This window comes from Nannobrachium achirus (assembly GCF_963921795.1).
Source record: "Nannobrachium achirus genome assembly, chromosome: 1".
Classification (NCBI taxonomy): domain Eukaryota; kingdom Metazoa; phylum Chordata; class Actinopteri; order Myctophiformes; family Myctophidae; genus Nannobrachium; species Nannobrachium achirus.
Window position 1 is genome coordinate 24616268 of NC_137810.1, and position 18618 is coordinate 24634885.

The 18618-nt window shown below is 44.5% G+C and overlaps 1 protein-coding gene across 1 annotated transcript in view; it reads right to left on the reverse strand.

Annotated features, from left to right (window-relative positions):
• Positions 1 to 18618, reverse strand: part of agbl4 (AGBL carboxypeptidase 4) — a gene marked incomplete at its 5' end in the record, with an annotated part of 446034 nt that overhangs the window by 113137 nt on the left and 314279 nt on the right. The window contains one exon of the mRNA XM_080727779.1: positions 15539 to 15578. Coding sequence (XP_080583905.1) covers positions 15539 to 15578 — 40 coding nt within the window. The remainder of the gene's footprint in view (positions 1 to 15538; positions 15579 to 18618) is intronic.

Consider the following 18618-nt stretch of genomic DNA (forward strand, 5'->3'; position numbering starts at 1 on the left):
AGACGATCCACAAGGTCACAGCGTGTCGTTATTGTAGATCTGCTATTTTCAAACATTTTCTACTTTAACTTTTTGCACATTTTGATGCCAACACTTTCATACTTGTACTCAAGTACATTTTAAATTCCAGACTTTTACTAAAAGAGTATTTCTATATTGTAGTATTGACACGTTTACTTAAGTAAAATAACATGTGAGTACTTTTTCCTTTACTGCTAACTAGATAGAAGATCCACAAGACTGGAACAAACAGCCACAAATATATGAAAGGGCGAAGCAAGCGTTTCATTTCACAACAGCAACATCTCTGAGCATCTGTGTGACACCAGCACAGGCTGTTTTCCAACTCGTCTGACGTCCCCCCTGTCTGCCGGGGCATCAAATGTCAGACACGACACAGGAAATCCTCAAAATATCAAAGCTGTCCCCAGGTTTGTCTTTCTTACAATAAAATATTTTCTCTGTTTCTCTCCACCAATCTCCACTTATCTCTGAAGCAGTGGAGCGGCAGCAGCAACAGCACATGGCTGCTGGGCGGTCTGTGGTCTTTGGGAATACAGCTTATGTCAAAGCCACATTCATAGTCTGTAGTACGACGTTGTCGTTTCTGACAATAAATGTTTCCGAAGATAACAACATGTTGCACCGGTGTGCGATGGAGTATAAATTAACTAATTAAAACTAGGAAAGCATCTGTCTCATTTTAGGTTTCATCTATATACCATTATAGCAACATAGGTTTTTCAGAAAACTTTAGAACAGTGGTTTTCAAAAATAGCAGATATACAGGCTCACAGCACGCCACTGTGTGCCGTGCTGCGAACTTGTACATCTGCTATTTTCGAAAAATGTTGAAAAGGTGTTAGAAAGTTGTTGAATAATTTCGTAAATGGGGGTCCGCAGCCAAATAATATTATTTTGGGGGTCCACGAAAACTACTGATTTAGAAGGCATTTGTAAAATCGGCCTCAGGTCTTGATGGGTTAAACATAATCGTCATCACCTCCCCGCCAAGCCTGTCCCTTGGGCCGGCTGTCAGATGGAGAGGTTGAGGTAGAGAGAGAGAGAGAGAGAGAGAGAGAGAGAGAGAGAGAGAGAGAGAGACTCTTAGTTGTAGCTGTCAGCAGGGAGCCGCTGGGATTGGACTGGTGACCAGAGAAGCTCGCCATGCGGCGAGGCCAGGCCAAGCTTGCAGGTGCACTGCGTCTGACAGATAATAGCAGATAAAACCTCTTCCAAAAAAACGCTTGCCACTCTCAGCCAGGGGTACGGGGGACATGTGGTGGTGGTGGGTCAGTGGAGGGGTTGAGAGGCAATGGGCTTTGAGGAGCAATAGCTTTTACTTCACCACCATCCGTACCTAGATCCACACACACACACACACACACACACACACACATGCACGCACATGATTGCACAGTCAAACGAACGAAACAAATGTGCACGTGCCACCACACTGTCAGTTAAGGACAGACAAGGTCGCTGAACTCAAATCTGTCTGTAGAAAATTGTCTGCAGCTTGCTGTAAACTTGGAGTTTGAGATTGATTTTGAGCTTAATACATAGTGCGAGTGCTTCTGTGACAGAAATAAATAAAGAAAAGAAATACTGTAACATCAAAACCTCGCAGCCGGTATTAGGTTTGCTTTACCTTTACTTCAAGCTGTCTTATTAATCTTGTTATAATTTCTGTTGAAAGAGCAGTGAGTCCCCAAAGTACAATGAAATTAATTTGTTTATGCCACAGCACTTTCCCCCCTCTATCCTCATTCTATTTCATGTTTTTATTCATGTCCAAATCATCTTTTCATCTTAGCAAGCAAATTTAAACAGAAAGCCAATGATAACTATACAGAATATAAACACATTTTTGCGTCCATTGAACTAAAATAATGCTGACTGAAAGTTCTTTCAGATAAAAAAGTACAGTATTCATAGTGTTCATTTATGGACATAACTTTGCATCTCTGCGTGACAAACTTGACCAAAGTCTCTACAAATGTCTCTCAAACTGAACAACATGTCTCACCTCATTTAAAGGGCAAGAGAATGGCCAAAACAAAGTGAAGAGAGCATTTCATGTAATCTCCTTCAGGAGACTTTCTTTGCTTTTGCTGAAAATAGCTGATCTACAAGCTTGTCTCTTTTCAGGTTGCAACATGCAACATGTTGTGAGCATGCAGATCCAGTAGAGGGTTCCTGCAATATTGGAGACGTCTCCAGTAGCTGGAGACGTCTCTAGTAGCACCACACTCCTAGCACCATGTTTGTTAGGAGCCTAGGTTTTTTGTAACAGCATCAACAAAGGAGAACAGACTATCTGCAGGCTTGAAGACCTGTTTATTGCGACCGTAGTTTACTGTCAGAACCGGCACAGCTTATGCGTATGTATACGTGTAACGCCTGACACTGTGGTTCCCCTGACACATCACTGTTACATCACAGGTGACATCACAGTGATGTCAGATACTCAGAGCAGGGATAGCGCCTGACACTGTGGTTCCCCTGATACATCACAGTGACATCACAGGTGACATCACAGTGATGTCAGATACTCAGAGCAGGGCTCTCCACATATGGGCATAAACAGGTGACATCACAGTGGTGTGGCTGGTTCAGACAGGGATCTCCATGTACTGTATGGGCATAAAAGGGATTGTATGTTGTGATGTCATGGGAACCACTCTATGCCCATATATGGAGATCCCTGATGACATAAATCTTTTGACATGGCATATAAATCTTTTGACATGGCATTGCTCACATCATGCTACATAGCAGAGGCGGCTCATATGAGGTCTCTCACTAGTAGGACACAGTACATACAGTGGTCAGCCAGTGGTTTTGACCGTTTTCACTTTGAAGTCTTTTTTGTCATTATATGTGCATTATACTTGTGTGGAAGGGGAGAAGGGTCCAGCTGTGATGTGACAGCGAGGTGCTATAGGACCAAGAATACACAGCTGGTCATCTACTCAGTCAGTAGCTACATACATACAGTAGATTCTACTGTATGTGCCTCTGCCTCACTCAGCTTAACATAGTAGATACTGATACAGAAACATGTCCTCAGAGTGGGAGAAACCCTGGGAGAAACACATGGAACTGGAAGCACAAGAATTGCACACACAAACACACGTCCACGCATGTACTGTAGTGTATACACACATAACCACATGCCTAAAATACTGTACTTCTGATTGAAAAAGGGCTGCAAGTTTCTTTGATCTTTGCAAGACGCTGTGATGATGACTTGTGTCCCGGGCCGGCAGTCTAATCCCATGCAAGATTTCACCAAGCAACATGTAAACTGTGGTGGATTCCTCAATATGGTATGGTACAGTTTTCCATGGCAACAAGGTACCATAATGAACCGTTGTATAAGCCTTAGAGTACAGTAAGCCTTTCAATGGGCCATTCAGTAGTGACCGCTAACCACACTGTCACAAGACCTAATATTATAATATCCTGAAGGCGACAATGTGGTTAACAACACTATCTATTAATGTCTGCTGTTATGCTAGCGGTGCAACTACATGTACACATACGCATATTGTATGCATGCACATTTGTATATTTGTGTGTGTGCGTGCGTGCGTGCGTGCGTGTGTGTGTACCCTACAATACGTAGTAGACACACTTAAACCCCTGTAAGTTGTTCTGATGTCATGTTTATCTGTGAGTACAGTATGTGAATTGCATGTGGGTGAAGTGCCCCCCCCCCCCCCCCCCCCCCCCCCCCACAAGAACTCGATCTAACACAAGAGACAGAGTGGCATCAACCTCTATTATCCAGTCCCTATACTGCCGACACAAAAGGCTTCCTGGAACAAAAATCCAATCAGTCCTCTCTAGGAGGATTTGCTCCACAGCAGTGCTCAGCAACACTGGTGGCTCCACTAGGTGACAAAGAAATAATCTCAGAGCCCACAACCTGTTCACAACCTGTCTGCACACCTCTGCCACGTCTCCCTCCCTTACAAATAAGACAGGCCAACACAGTGGTTGCCAAATGTTTTAGCCTGCGTGACCCAAAAGAGAAACTAGATATTCGTTGTGTCTCACACTCACACACACACACACACGCATGCGCGACCCTGAAATGAACTGCTACACTACACACACGGCCACGCACACACACACACACACACGCACCACCGCTCACTTCAAACTTGGTTCGATTTTTCTTCTTTTTCTACTTATTCTCCTTCTTCTTCACCCACACACGCATGCAACAACCGCAAACAAACGGTCGATTATGTGTACAGAGTGTGAAATTGTGGTACTTTGAGGAGCAGCGGATGTTTACTTGAAGCATTACTAATGAAAGCCTGAGAGAAAATAAAAGAACCCTCGGGGATACTGGCGAGGGACGAGTTTTGAAAATAATGATTTTATTACACATTTTAAAAGCAGCTTCACTATTGTAAGCGCGCCATCATACGCTGGCACCCATATCAATCTGGGCTCCTCTCTCTCTTGCATGCCTTGGTTCTTTGTCTGGTGAATTATCACACTAATTCTCCATTCATTAGTATGCGGCTGCTTATTTAGCCACGCTGCAGAGAAGCCTTCAACAAAATCAACTGGAAAATAGTCAATATGAGGTGGCCGGCATGGCCCGCTCGCTTCTCATCCCCCTCCCAGCTCCGCTCATCATCCCCTTCATTGTTTGCTTTGTGTATTTATTTACCACATCAAACCTATACCACAGTCCACCAGAATGAATCGGAGGGAGATAAAGTATGCAAATTCACTGAGAAAGGGTATAATTAGGGCAATAATAAGAAGTGCTGTTTTTACAGCTGCTAGTATTTTATGAATAAAAGCCCTCCATCTCTTCTCTCTAACGCTCTCCCTCGACGTCTCTCATTCACTCAGCACGGCATCACGTTGTTGTGCTTCACTAATGTAAAACCTTAGGCTTATAGCAGGTGTCTTCAACGTTCTCAGGCCAAGGACCCCTTAGGCTCGATTCATACTCCACTTTTAGAGCCTAATATATTTCGGTTAGGCTCTGTCTAAACTATAATATGGCGTCATTCAGTGGGCGGGTAACGTCATTAATTCGGCTCCGAATTACGCCATATCATAGTTTTAGACATTAGGCTCTAAAAGTGGAGTATGAATCGACCCTTAGTTGAGAGAGAGATGAAGCAGGGACCCCCACAACCTTTTCATAGATTCCATATTGTTTCATCGTTTGACAGCATAACCATCAGTGTATTTTGGATTCATGTCAATGTGTTTTTTCAGATATTCAACCACTTGAACCACCAATACTTAATAAACCTGACCTTTCACTCTGTACTAAGTCTGCTCTTTTTCCCCTCTATACCATATCTTTTTCCCCTCTATACCAAACCGAAAATAGCCGATCTACAAGCTCACAACGCCTCGAGGCATTGTGAGCTTGTTGTGAGCTTGTACTGTAGATAGGCTATTTTTGGCTAAAGTTCTCAGAATATGGGCAATAGGGTTCTAGTGGTTAATATAACAAAAGGTTTCTACCACAGAAAGATTTGGAGGACCCCCTGTAGTAACTCTGAGGAACCCCTAGGGGTCCCGGACCCCCTGTTGAAGACCCTTGCTTATAGCAAGTATCCTACCAGCCAACAGACTGTGCATTGTCCATTTTGTGGTGCTTGGGCTGACTCTGAGTCTGGTTCTTATTGCTGGGACAGCCTGCCACTGACACCCACTCCCAGCCTGAGCCAGTACAGGCAAGACATGTCACTCTTGAACTGCAATGATGTACTGGAGTTGCATGGAACCTCTGGCTCCTAGCCCACTACCTTCACCATCCTACAGCACAACAGAAAACTGAACAATGAAGCATGCAGCAATAAAGGGATATGTAAGGCCCTTTGTGAATAAAAGCTTTTATTGGTATTGCATGGGCCTATTGTTGCCAGCAACTATTTCCCATTCAAATGTTCTCAAAAGCCCTGCTCTACTGTACTAGCAACAGGCATTGTTTTATTTTGTCGAGTGTAACATTAATTAATTAATAACTAACTGACCTCACAACCTGACTGCCATCAGCATGCTCACAGTTATGCTTCTTTATGTTTCTTATGTGTCATTGAAATATGGGAGTTTAGGAGAAAGGAGAATACATTAAAGTGACTGAACGAGAGAAAGGAAAAGGACTGCATCACCCAGATGGCTGCTCAGACGTCTCTGATGAGCACACAAGGGAGCGGCGTTGACTGTCTTGCTCAGGGTCACTTAGACACTTGGACTGGACGATCCAAGGGTCAGACTGGTGACTGGTTAACAACATCTGAACATTTTAGATGAATTGGACCTGAAATGAAGGCTTGGTCTAAAAGCTATTGGAATTGATCCATTTGTTCGCTTCTTTTGCCAAATTCAGGCTAATATTCTTCTGCCTGAAAACATTATTCCAGGTCCCTGAGGGCAGTGGTATTTTTTTTTCTTTTTTTTAAAAGATTTGTTTTAGGCTTTTCTGCATTGTATTCATAGTTTTTCAGTAAAGATAGACAGGCAAGAGGGAGAGAGACAGGGAGAGACACACGCAGCAAAGGTCGTCGGCAACAGGACTCAAACCCACAACACACTGTCAGGCTACATTGAGCCTAGGTGCCCGGATCCAGTGCCCATCATTTCTAGCCCAAATAATCTAAATATTATTTCCCAGGTAAAAAAAATTCAAACTAATTCCTTCCTCTCAATTCAGAGCAATCAACACGCTAAACCATTTACATTTTGAGGATACCAGACGAGACACAGACACAAGAGACACAGACACCAGTCTGAAACCAGATACACAACAAATTGAAACACTATCAATCTGACCATGCTGCTAAACAGTTCAAATTAAGAGGCTAATCTGAAACCTCACCTCTTCAGACTCTGCTTCACCCCTAATACTCCTCTCTCCTAGTATCCATTCTTGTCACCTTTATAGCGATGCTAGCAATAGTCACCAGATATTTTTTTATCATTAACTTTTTTATTGTTTTCCACATTATATAAAAACAATAACAACAACAACAAATTACAAGTAATAAATCAACTTCAATATCAATCCCCCCTCCCAACCCACCCCTCCATTGTCAGATATATGTTGGATACTTGTTTTCTTTTCTTTCTTCCTTTTGATTCGTTTTAGCTTTACCACAAATGTTAAGAACTTTAATTAGATAGAGCATTGTTTAGACAGACACTACGTTTGTTGTTTACCTGGTATCCTAGTTTCTTTGAAGCACTACATTGTTCTCTTTGCATTATACTAACAGTATGTGACTATTTGTATTTACCCTGTCGTTTGTTGACTTGGAAGAGCAAAATCAGAGTTAATAGAGTAAGATAAGAGCATCTGCTAAATGTATTGTTGAAAATACTATACTGAGGAAAGAAAACACTAACCTGTGATAACTGTATAATACACACATAATTGTGATCAGGTGTCAATAAACTCTGATAGCATAAAATGTACCTGTGACTGTAATGTTCCAATTTTTAAGTCAGAGAGTATCCAAATGTAACCATTTGTAACCAAATGGAACACATTTTTACTGTGAAGGTGTTCAAATCTTCCCGTGAGCACCACTGCACTGAAAATGGCATATAGCACTAGCGCTGAAAATGGCAGAGCAAATTCCATCTGATTGCTGTACCATGCAGGACCTTTCAAAACACTGGTCTTCGGTCGTGTTATAATGTGACCTCTCACCCCAGAGATATGCACACTGGGAAGAGTTGGGTGAGTCAAGCGAGAGGCACAGGGTGAATGGAACTGTAGAATCACACAGGCTCTAATGAAGAACATTTCCATTCTGTTCTGTCAGAAACAGCATGGAGATGGAGACGGCCAGAAAACGATTGAGAGAGAAAAAAGCATGAGAGAGAGAAGAGAGAGAGTGCAAGGGGAGATCTGAGGTCTGCCTATTATCTCTTTGCTGCTTCATTGCTTTAGACACGCACACACACACGCGCGCGCACACGCACGCACGCACGCACGCACGCACGCACGCACACACACACACACACAAAAACACAAATACACTCAAATCTGCCCAGATCTCATGAATATAATTGACCTTTTTCCACTGTAATGCTGAGAGTACATGAGGGGGGGGGGGGGGGGGGGAACCAAACAGAATTAATTTAGAACAACACATTATTTCGTGCTGTGTGCAGATATGGAAAAGGACTATCTAATCGATAAACCAATAGAATGACAACGACCTCTCAAATCAATGTGTGACCCCATTTTCTCACTGTGACAAACACTACGCTTTTTCACTGCAGGTGTTTTTGTTCTCCTGTTGCTCTGACTGCATCATTGTACTGTACGCGCATGTGTGCAGTGCACGCACGCATGCACATGATGAGTGTGTCAGCGTGCACTTACCTTCTAGATGCTCAGATTCTCCGATTTATACATGACTGTTTACGTGCGTGCGTGCGTGTGCCTGTGCGTGTATGCATCTGTGCACGCGCTTGTGGACCAGGCTTCTGTTTTGGTGGAACAGTTGCCAGGACTAATCATTATTTAGTTGTGGCGGGGCTGTAAAGGTCAGTAGTCTGAAATGTCAGGCTGTGTTCAACAGGAGCCAGATGCAGCCGTGTGCCGCTCAAGTGTCCAATTAAAGAGGGCAGGGTGGGGAGGGGGGGCAAGGAGGAGAACGAGAGTGTATAGAATAGACAGCGTGAGCTTTGTGTGCATGTGAAAACGTGTGTATGCTGCATATGCTACACACACACGATGTGTGTGTGTGTGTGTGTGTGTGCGTGTGTGTGTGTGTGTGTGTGTGTGTGTGTGCGCGCGTGTGCGTGTGTGCGTGTGTGTGTGTGTGTGTGTGTGTGTGTGTGTGTGTGTGTGCGTGCGTGCGTGTGTGAAGCATTCTTCAGATGAGTTAATAAATGCCCACAGAAATACAGTAGGATCATACAAAACACAGCAGGGATGAATCACTAAATCCTCATACATTTTGTGTACACAAGGACAGACTTCAGACACACCCACGCAGATACAGACATAGATTCAAAGACACCACACAAAGACACAAACACACTCACGTACGCACACACGCACGCACGCACGCACGCACGCACGCACGCACGCACACGCACACACACACACACACACACACACACACACACACACACACACACACAGGAACACACACACAGGAACACCATGCTGCGAACCTACTTGATCTTCTAGTCATCTAGTGTGCCTGCACTCTATATGTCCCCTAACTCTGTGTCCCCTATATACTGTCTACGGTACACTCTATGTCCCCTATACTGTCTACAGGAGTAATGTAGAGCAGGAGAGCGTCAAACATTATAGTTTAAGCCAGTAAAGCATCGAAACACAGAAATAATGAGGTACTGTACAGCATGGCCAATAGGGTTTAAGAGGTTGAACTGCAGGTGCTTTTGTTCTCCTGTCGCCAAACAAGGAATAGAGTCGACCTGGACAGTACTCCAACATGCAAAACTGATAGATACAAGAAATCACAAATCCCATACATGTGCAGACTCTTAAATGATAGTGGATTTTAGATTTGTGTTAGGTTATTGGACTTTTAGATAGTGTTTTAATGGCACCTGTCTTTTTTAAACATCCGTGATCATGCTGAAAGTTGAATAAACAAACATAAACATACTGAACAGCAGAGAGGAGAATGACAAAGGAGAACTGGAGTTGTCCTTAATGTGAACTGGCAGAAGGAGAGAGTATCCTGTCTCTGTCTGACTGTTAATTAAAACACTAACACTCCAACAGGTTCATTTTTACACTCTCAGAGTCATGTTAACACTCAGGATTTAGTTGTGTATCAACCTCATTCATTCAGCTCTCTATGCAGCCAGCAGAATAACCTCCAATCGGGGTGTGTGTGTGTGTGTGTGTGTGTGTGTGTGTGTGTGTGTGCGTGCGTGCGTGCGTGCGTGCGTGCGTGCGTGCGTGCGTGTTCACCTACTGTGAATAGTAATAAGCATGGCAGGGTAAAGTATGTCTGTGGAGGTTTAGAATATAATGGTCCTGCTTTCAAGGCGGTGCGTAACAACAGGCTGAATAATAGATCCGCAATCATTTACACACAGCACAGCGTGCTTTGTGCTGGTCAAAGGAACTTGCAATCCATCGACTGCACCTTTACGTAATGTCTGAGGATGGTTGTCTGCCACGACGGATTGCTCCGGGGCTTGGCTCTTGATACAAACGTTGCTTCAAATAAAAGCTTCTCGTTTGCTTATCTTGCAACATTGTACACTATGTAGACATGAGGTATCTTTCTCTAGAGGGAAAGGTTCTCTATAGGCTGGAATAGATGGCCCGCGCCACGGTCTGCTGTTGACCTCACTCTGACATCCTCATCGTTCAACAGTGCAGAGTCTGCAGACGCATCCCTATAGTCCAGAGGTCTTCAACAGGGGGTCCGGGACCCATAGCGGGTCCTCAGAGTTACTACGGAGGGGTTTGGTGTAGAGGGGGAAAAAAGAGCAGACCAAGTACAGAGTGAAAGGTCAAGTTTATTAGGCCTAAGTATTGATGGTTCAAGTGGTTAAATATCTGAAAACACAAATTGACATGAATCCAAAATACACTGATGATTGTGCTGTCAAACGATTAAACTATACGGAATCTATGAAAAGGTTGTGGGGGTCCATGCTTCATCTCTCTCTCAATTAAGGGGTCCTTGGCCTGAAAACCCCTGCTATAGTCAGTGGTGGAAAGTACATTTACTTAAAGGGGAATACCACTCAACACTTTTCAACATGGAACTATGTCATTAATCTATCTTAGCGTTAATTGTGTGGAAATAAGAAAAAGGTCCCCTCTTCTGTGTTGCCTAGAACTGGAGGATTGATTGTGGGGTCATGTGATCAGTGGCATCATGAATGTACTCTTTGGCTTGCAGAGATTAACCACTTCAGCCCTATACAGTTTGGCCATTTATGAGCTTGTAAATCTGCTATTTTCAAAAGGTGTTTATACATTTGACAACTTGAAATGGGACATTCTGCATAATGAGTACTTTTACGTCAGAGACAGGCCCTGTGACATCACAGCTCAACACACAGAGACAGGCCCTGTGACATCACAGGTCAACACACAGAGACAGGCCCTGTGACATCACAGCTCAACACACAGAGACAGACCCTGTGACATCACAGCTCAACACACAGAGACAGACCCTGTGACATCACAGCTCAACACACAGAGACAGACCCTGTGACATCACAGCTCAACACACAGAGACGCGTGATTACGGATCCAACTGGGAAAGATGGATGGAAACGGCATAGAGCGCTCGTTTTCACAGTTATTGTCCACGACATTGCAAGCGGCGCGAAGGCCAGCGGACCTTGGTCCTGCTCTTCGCCCCCGAGCGCCGCAGGCGCGAGTGGCCGCGAAGAGTGGGCCAGGGCCGCGCGGCCGGCGGAGTGCCGCGCGAGTTACGAAGCCGTGGTGAATGCAATCGTTATATTTATGCCCAGGCCGTAAGGCCTGGGCAAGCGCACGATAAACGCCATGATAATTGGGTTTTGGTGCACCTCGCGCGGTCCAAGTGACTACAACGGAGCGCTCCCTACGTCCGGTCCAGCCAATCACAAGCTTCAAAAATGGGTCCGGGGCGTGGTTATCCATCTTTCCCAGTTGGACCTGTAATCACGCCACAGAGACAGGCCCTGTGACATCACAGCTCAACACACAGAGACAGGCCCTGTGACATCACAGCTCACCAGCAGAGGGACAGGCCCAGTGAACAGGACAGAGGCTCTTCCTGAGGTCACGTAGTACAGTTATCCAACACACAACATAATGTAACAACATGTTGGCCCCTCCCTGTTACACCCTTTCCTCTCCTCTTTGTTTTGCACTCTTGTTGCATGGAGAGGTGGATAGATACCACTTCAGTCTTTCTCTCTCTCTCTCTCTTCTCTCTGTCTGCCACTCCCCCTCCCCATCTGAACTCCCGTGCCCCCATGCAGATGCCCTCTGTCAAGTTGTGAAGGTCAGGACCAGTCTTGCCTGAGCTCAGGGCGCTGGGGGAACAGATGCCACGTAAACCTGCTAAATTATCCCGGGCTCCACGTGCCACACATAAACATTATTCTAATCAAAGCATATTAGAGCATCCAGATACTTTAGACATATGGGCCTCTGCATCCTCCCCGTCGTCCCCATCTGTCTCTCCTCTCCTCTCCTCTCCTCTCCTCTCCTCTCCTCTCCTCTCCTCTCCTCTCCTCTCCTCTCCCCGTCTATACATCTCGGAAGCTCACTTTATTACACAGTTGCCTATCCGAGACGCCCGCACAGATTTCTCACAGTGTGCGAGTACCTTACGAACACTTTTCCTGAACCAGTCACACGGGGAGAGCCATAAGTAGGTCTACACGCCATTAAGCCATTAAGCACACACGCACAGACCGACATATAGACACAAACATTAACATGCTTGGACTGCTTTGCAGGCAGACGGGCCGTGTGCGCGCACGCACACACACCCAAACACACCCACACACACACACACACACACACACACACACACACACACACACACACACACACACACACACACACACACACACACACACACACACACACACACACACACACACACACACACACACACACACACACACACACCACAGTGCCATCAAGCGTCACAAACAGACTGGCTCGTAATAGGTTATAATGTGAAACTTAACAGACAGACGTTACTCTTAATGAAATTCAGAAAATAAGCACATTAGCTGGGCTTGATGTCTCCATCAAAGTGGCTGATGTGAGTTAGTAAAAAGAAAATCTGTAAGTGACACCTTTGAAGGTGACAATGAGAGGCAACGGAAAGAAAGGGTGAAATAAGGTAGGCCTAGTCTGTATTTTTTTCACATTCCCATGTATTCAGAGTACCTGTTTTATCTGCCTCTTTTATAAAGAAGTATATGGTGTAACATATTATCCCAGCGAGGAAAAGCCTCACATTTCTGACGCTACATAACCACATAAACCCCAGCATCCCTATAGATCCTGGAGGTTCTATATTCAATGAAGTATACTGTAGGTTTTAAGTGGTTCAAATCCCCTGAGCACTCTGTCCAACAGCACTCTCCTAGTCTACCAGGAGATCAGGTTTTCAACCCTCTCTCTCTCTGTGTGTGTGTGTGTGCGTGTGCGCGCGTGCGTGCGCGCGCGTGTGTGTGTGTGTGTGTGTGTGTGTGTGTGTGTGTGTGTGTGTGTGTCTGTATGTCTGCATGTCTGTGTGCAGCTACTTTCTATCAGCATCATGTTTCGTGTGCATGCTCACAGCATGCTACAAAACTAATATAGCCTAATACAGGGCCGTCTTGAAATAGCAGAGATGTAGTTGCTGAATGAGCATATGCATGCTGGATTTGAAAGTAACATGTTTTTCACTGCATTCCCACAGAATTTGATGAAATAATGTCAGAATTTTGAAATAATGTCATATGCATGCTTGTGCATGGAGCCGAGAGACCAATCTGTCTCTTATCTCTCTTCCTGCATCTGTGGAGTGTCACACAAGCACATGCCGATCTGATGTTTCTTTGAATCTATGCTGGCATGGTCTGCCACCTTTCATGATGAGATGCCACCATCTCATCTTGTATGCACAATTGGCTGTCAACATGTGTAGCTATAATGTCATGCATGACCTTACAGAGGTTACGTCCCCTCACAAATTACTCACAAAGTGACTGTGGGGCAGCGAACAACTATCACAGCACAACTTTTGATTGACTGACAGTGGCGTCAATTCAGCAAAATGGAAGGTCTTGGCAAGGTTACCTAGCCAGGAAACACTCGTTCCATTACTGATAGAAAGGGTATAACACTGTCACATGAGAAACGTCATCATTATTGAACTTTCAACTAGAATTCTCCAAAACATGTATACAAAACATTCAGAGTTGGATGAACCCTATTGCAGGTAAGAATAGGCTATAGAAATAAGAACAATGGCATGGAACTGAAATTGCTAATTTTATGTCAGTTATAGATCTTTAACTTTTAAAACAGTACTGTAGGGGTGCTATTGTACATAGAGAACTTAAGCTAAGCCTTTCAAATGCAGTTTCAACCTTTAGTTCTGTAGGCTGCACAATGTGTAAATCATTGATTGATATTCTCTCTAGTATGCTCATTTCAGCACCATGGACAGTGCAAGAGTCCATGGTGCTGAAATGAGCAGTGTGGGGATTGAACACATTTTTCTTTTTGAGCGGTGGTCACAACGCTCCTATACGTGGCCGTGTGTGTGGGTATGTCTCCGTGTCTGTCTGTCTGTCTGTAGCCTGTCAGTACCTTTTTTGACCACACATGTTAAGGGAGGGGCGCTGTTGTTCAGGCCAGACCAGACACACACACACACACACACACACACACACACACACACACACACACACACACGCGCACACACACACACACACACAGGGGGGAAGGGGGGGGGGGGGGGGGGGGGGGAACCACCGCTCAGTTCACACGGGTGTTCTTTTTCAATTCAGTTGTGTTGCCTATTTCACAGACAACATCCCCAAGTCCAAATGGAACAAATGCTGAGCAAAGCCAGACTGCAGTAATAACATCGCCATAACAGAGCCTACTAATGCCTTTAAAACCACAACACACCTGTCTGGAAGCACTAACCCCCGGTGGCACCGGTGTAAAAGTGAGCATAAGCTACTGCATTTTATGTCACATACTGAATGACAGAGCATTTAAGCAAAATGATTCCAAAAAGTACAATACAGTAAGATGAACTTGAATGCATTTTAATACCAAACCACAGGCAATCAACTCAGCAAGGAGTTGACAAAATTGACAAATTAATTAGCACAAGATTAGTTATTCTATCATCACTCATGGTGGTCCTCAGATAACTTTGAACATCATCTGAAAATATTTTATATTACCTCTGAGAATGCCACAAAAATGTGTTACATTTTGGTGAAAGCTGACATCTTGCTTGTGTCCTCATTTTAAACTTTGGCTGTTTGGCACTGGGCCTTCCCATGAAATAGGAAGAAGAACAATCAAAATGTCTGGATCACTCCTCTACAATCAGTGCTCTACTCATGTACAAGCACAAGCAGTGCAGCAGAGACAAAGCAAAGCTGAATGAGCCTTGCATTTCACTTGATAAAAACACACGTTAGAGACACAGTAGGGCTAATACCTAACTCATTTGAATATTGACTAGAAAGCCATGATGTGGCATCTGCCAAACCAGTTGACACTGTTTGACTGGTGAAACAAACACTATTGTCCTAGTTATGACAACATGCCACACTAGACACTACATTTCAATGTGTTCTCTGTCCAATAATACTCTGGTTGCACCGTAATCATGACTCATTCCACACTGCATACTTGCACACAGATATTGTCGTCACACCCCCATGGTAGACAGAAAGATGTACAGGGGTAGGACATGCCTCCTGGCAGAGGCAGACCAGAGAGGTAGTTTTGTTTATTTTTTGGAGATTATAAACAATAAGGTGGGATTAGAAAATTCAGGCATCTTACCTGGGTTGGTGATAGTTAACAGGTCAAGTTGCCTTTGTTGCTGAAAGACACAAGGAAGAGAAAACTGTCACGTTAAATGCAGACAATTCAGCATGATATTCATCAGTCCTGCAGAGAGACAGTCTATGCATCAATGTGATGAGCAGGAGTTGCTGCTGCAGTATATCGTTGCTGTCAGACAGAAACCTTGTATCTCCATACAGCACATCAACCTTTTGTGTCACACAAAAGTAGCAGACATCTGTAAGCTCATAACACGCCGCATCACGCTGTGATCTTGTGATATTTTTGCTATTTTTCAAACATTCTGAAAGTCTGTCAGTTATCAGTTATATCAATATTTAAACTGACTAAATGATAACTAAACGTTATCCATTGGAACAAACATTATTTATTTCCCTTTTTTTTTCATTTCCTGAAAAGTAAAGTTTTTTGACATAGAAGGTTTCCACCCGACAGTGGCGACATACTAAGTCATAGTTTGATTGATTTAACAAAACTTTTCTATCTTTACAGTACATGTATTCCCCCTCTTGATGAGTGTGTCTGAGAGAGAGAGTGTGTGTGTGTGTGTGTGTGTGTGTGTGTGTGTGTGTGTGTGTGTGTGTGTGTGTGTGTGTGTGTGTGTGTGTGTGTGTGTGTGTGTGTGTGTGTCTGACTCTGATCTGATGGAGCGCATTTGAAAGAGTGGCCAATTTTACACTTCACTCTCCAGCAGCTGAGGAGTCTAGAGGAGATGCTTGCTGGCTCACCCATCTCTTTAACCTCCCAGCAGATTGTGCACGCACGCACGCACGCACGCACGCACGCACGCACGCACGCACACACACACACACACACACACAGAGCACTGCAGTAATCAACACCTCACCCCTTCTTAAATACCAGTCCCACAGGAATGAACATCTTCTCATCCGAGATGAGTGTGTGCACGCGCATTATGCGCACATGTACGTTTGCGCGTGTGCCTGCGAGCGAGCGCGCGTGTGTGCGTGTGTGCATCTAAGTATGATCAAGGCTGTCACAGCATGTAAGGTCACGGTCAACGACAGCTTTTAGGAGCCGACTTCATTAACAATTCAAACACCATTTAGACCAGTTGAGCACAGCATGGCTCTCAGAGTCCTGTGAAGGCTGAAGTCGGGCTCTCTGATGGGTACTAAACATGTGTTCTTCATCTCCATATTGCATTTGAGATGTTTGGCCGACGTGCTTATCCGGAAGCAACTAGACGATCTACAAACCCATGCTGGGAGAGGAAAAGGCATTGCAGTGAGGGGACAACGCAGGCAGCAGAGGTCACTGTCACAACGTGAGACTGAGAGCAACAAGCTGAGAGAAGAGGGAGCGTAATATCTGTGCTCCACACACAGTCAACTGTGTGTCTCTGAGTGTACAAATGGAACCAACCAAATGTGGTTCCCTTTGTACACGTTCAGCATTAAAGTAGAGCTGAGGATTTCACTGCAAACATGCACACACACTTACTCAAGTAAAAGTATCAATACGGCAATGTAGAAATACTCTGTTACAAGTAAAAGTTGGGAATTCAAAATAAGTACACAAGTATTGGCATCAAAATGTACTTAAAGTAACAAAAGTAGTAAGTACTCATTATGCAGAAGGTCCCATTTCATGTTTTCAAATGTATAAAATGTATACAAATTGTGAAGTTCAAATAATTGTGTAATTGAGTAAAAGCACAATATTTGCCTCTGAGATGTAGTGGAGTAGAAGCAAAAGTGCTGAAAATTGGAAATACTCCAGTAAACTAAAAATACCGCAAAATGTTATGTACTTGGATACTTTACACCACTGCGACTGCGAGCACCTCCACATGTGCAGACTGTTGACTTGCCACAGTCAGATACACATCCTCTTGTCACTGCTGTGGTACAGGGGGCACAGCCCAGTGTACTGTACTGTACTGTACTGTACTGTACACCCCCCAGGGACCACACTGTTAAATCTGTGTGTTTAACCCCCAGGGAGTAGGCCTACACAGATCTATTTGGTTACATTTGTGCACTCTCAGTTAGTAATTGTTCAGTTCACACTGAGGATATCACAGTGTGATGCTAAAATGCGTTTGAAACAACAAATAAATGAACCACACCCACATCTCTCCTGAGTTGTAGAGTTGAGTGAGGAATGGGGACAGTTTAAAAACACATTTGCATTTGCAGCACCCTCTACTGGTTATTCTTTGCAAGTGACTGCAAGTGACTGCATGAGACAGAGAGAAAGAGAGAGAGAGACCTTGCTTCAGAAAAAACAATACACTGAAGTTAGAAAAATATGAATAAAAGATGGTAATCCATGACATTTATATTTATCATATATGGACAAACCCAGAGAGGCATGTAGGCATGCTCCACTGACCACTGATTCCACAAACTAGCTCCTCATGAAAACTGCCAACAATGTTGTTTTCCCGTGCACGCACGCACGCACGCACGCACGCACGCACGCACGCACGCACGCACGCACGCACGCACGCACGCACGCACGCACGCACGCACGCACGCACGCACGCACGCACGCACGCACGCACGCACGCACGCACGCACGCACGCACGCACGCACGCACACACACACACACACACACACACACACACACACACACACACACACACACACACACACACACACACACACACGCAAAGTGTCTGTGAGCATTGCAGCCTGCCACTGCTTAAGGGTGATTTATACTTTGTTGGGGCGCCGGTGTCACTTGCCAAAAATAGCAGATCTACTAGCTCACAACATGTCTCGCTGCAACGCACTGTGAGCTTGTAAATGGGCTATTTTTGGTGTGCGACACTGTGCACAACCAAGTATAAATCAACCGTTATCCAGAGATAATGAATCAGGGATGAATTAGAGAATTACAACACACTACCACTGCTCTCTCGTCTCTCTGCCTTTGTCACTTCGTTACATGGATAAGATGCTTAGTGTTCAGAGAGAGAGAAAGGAAGAAAGAGGGGGAGAGAGAAAGAGAGAATCACATTAGCAGAGGCAATCCAAGGCAGAAAATAGGATTGTATAAATCTTTATCAAATGCAGCCAAGAGCTGG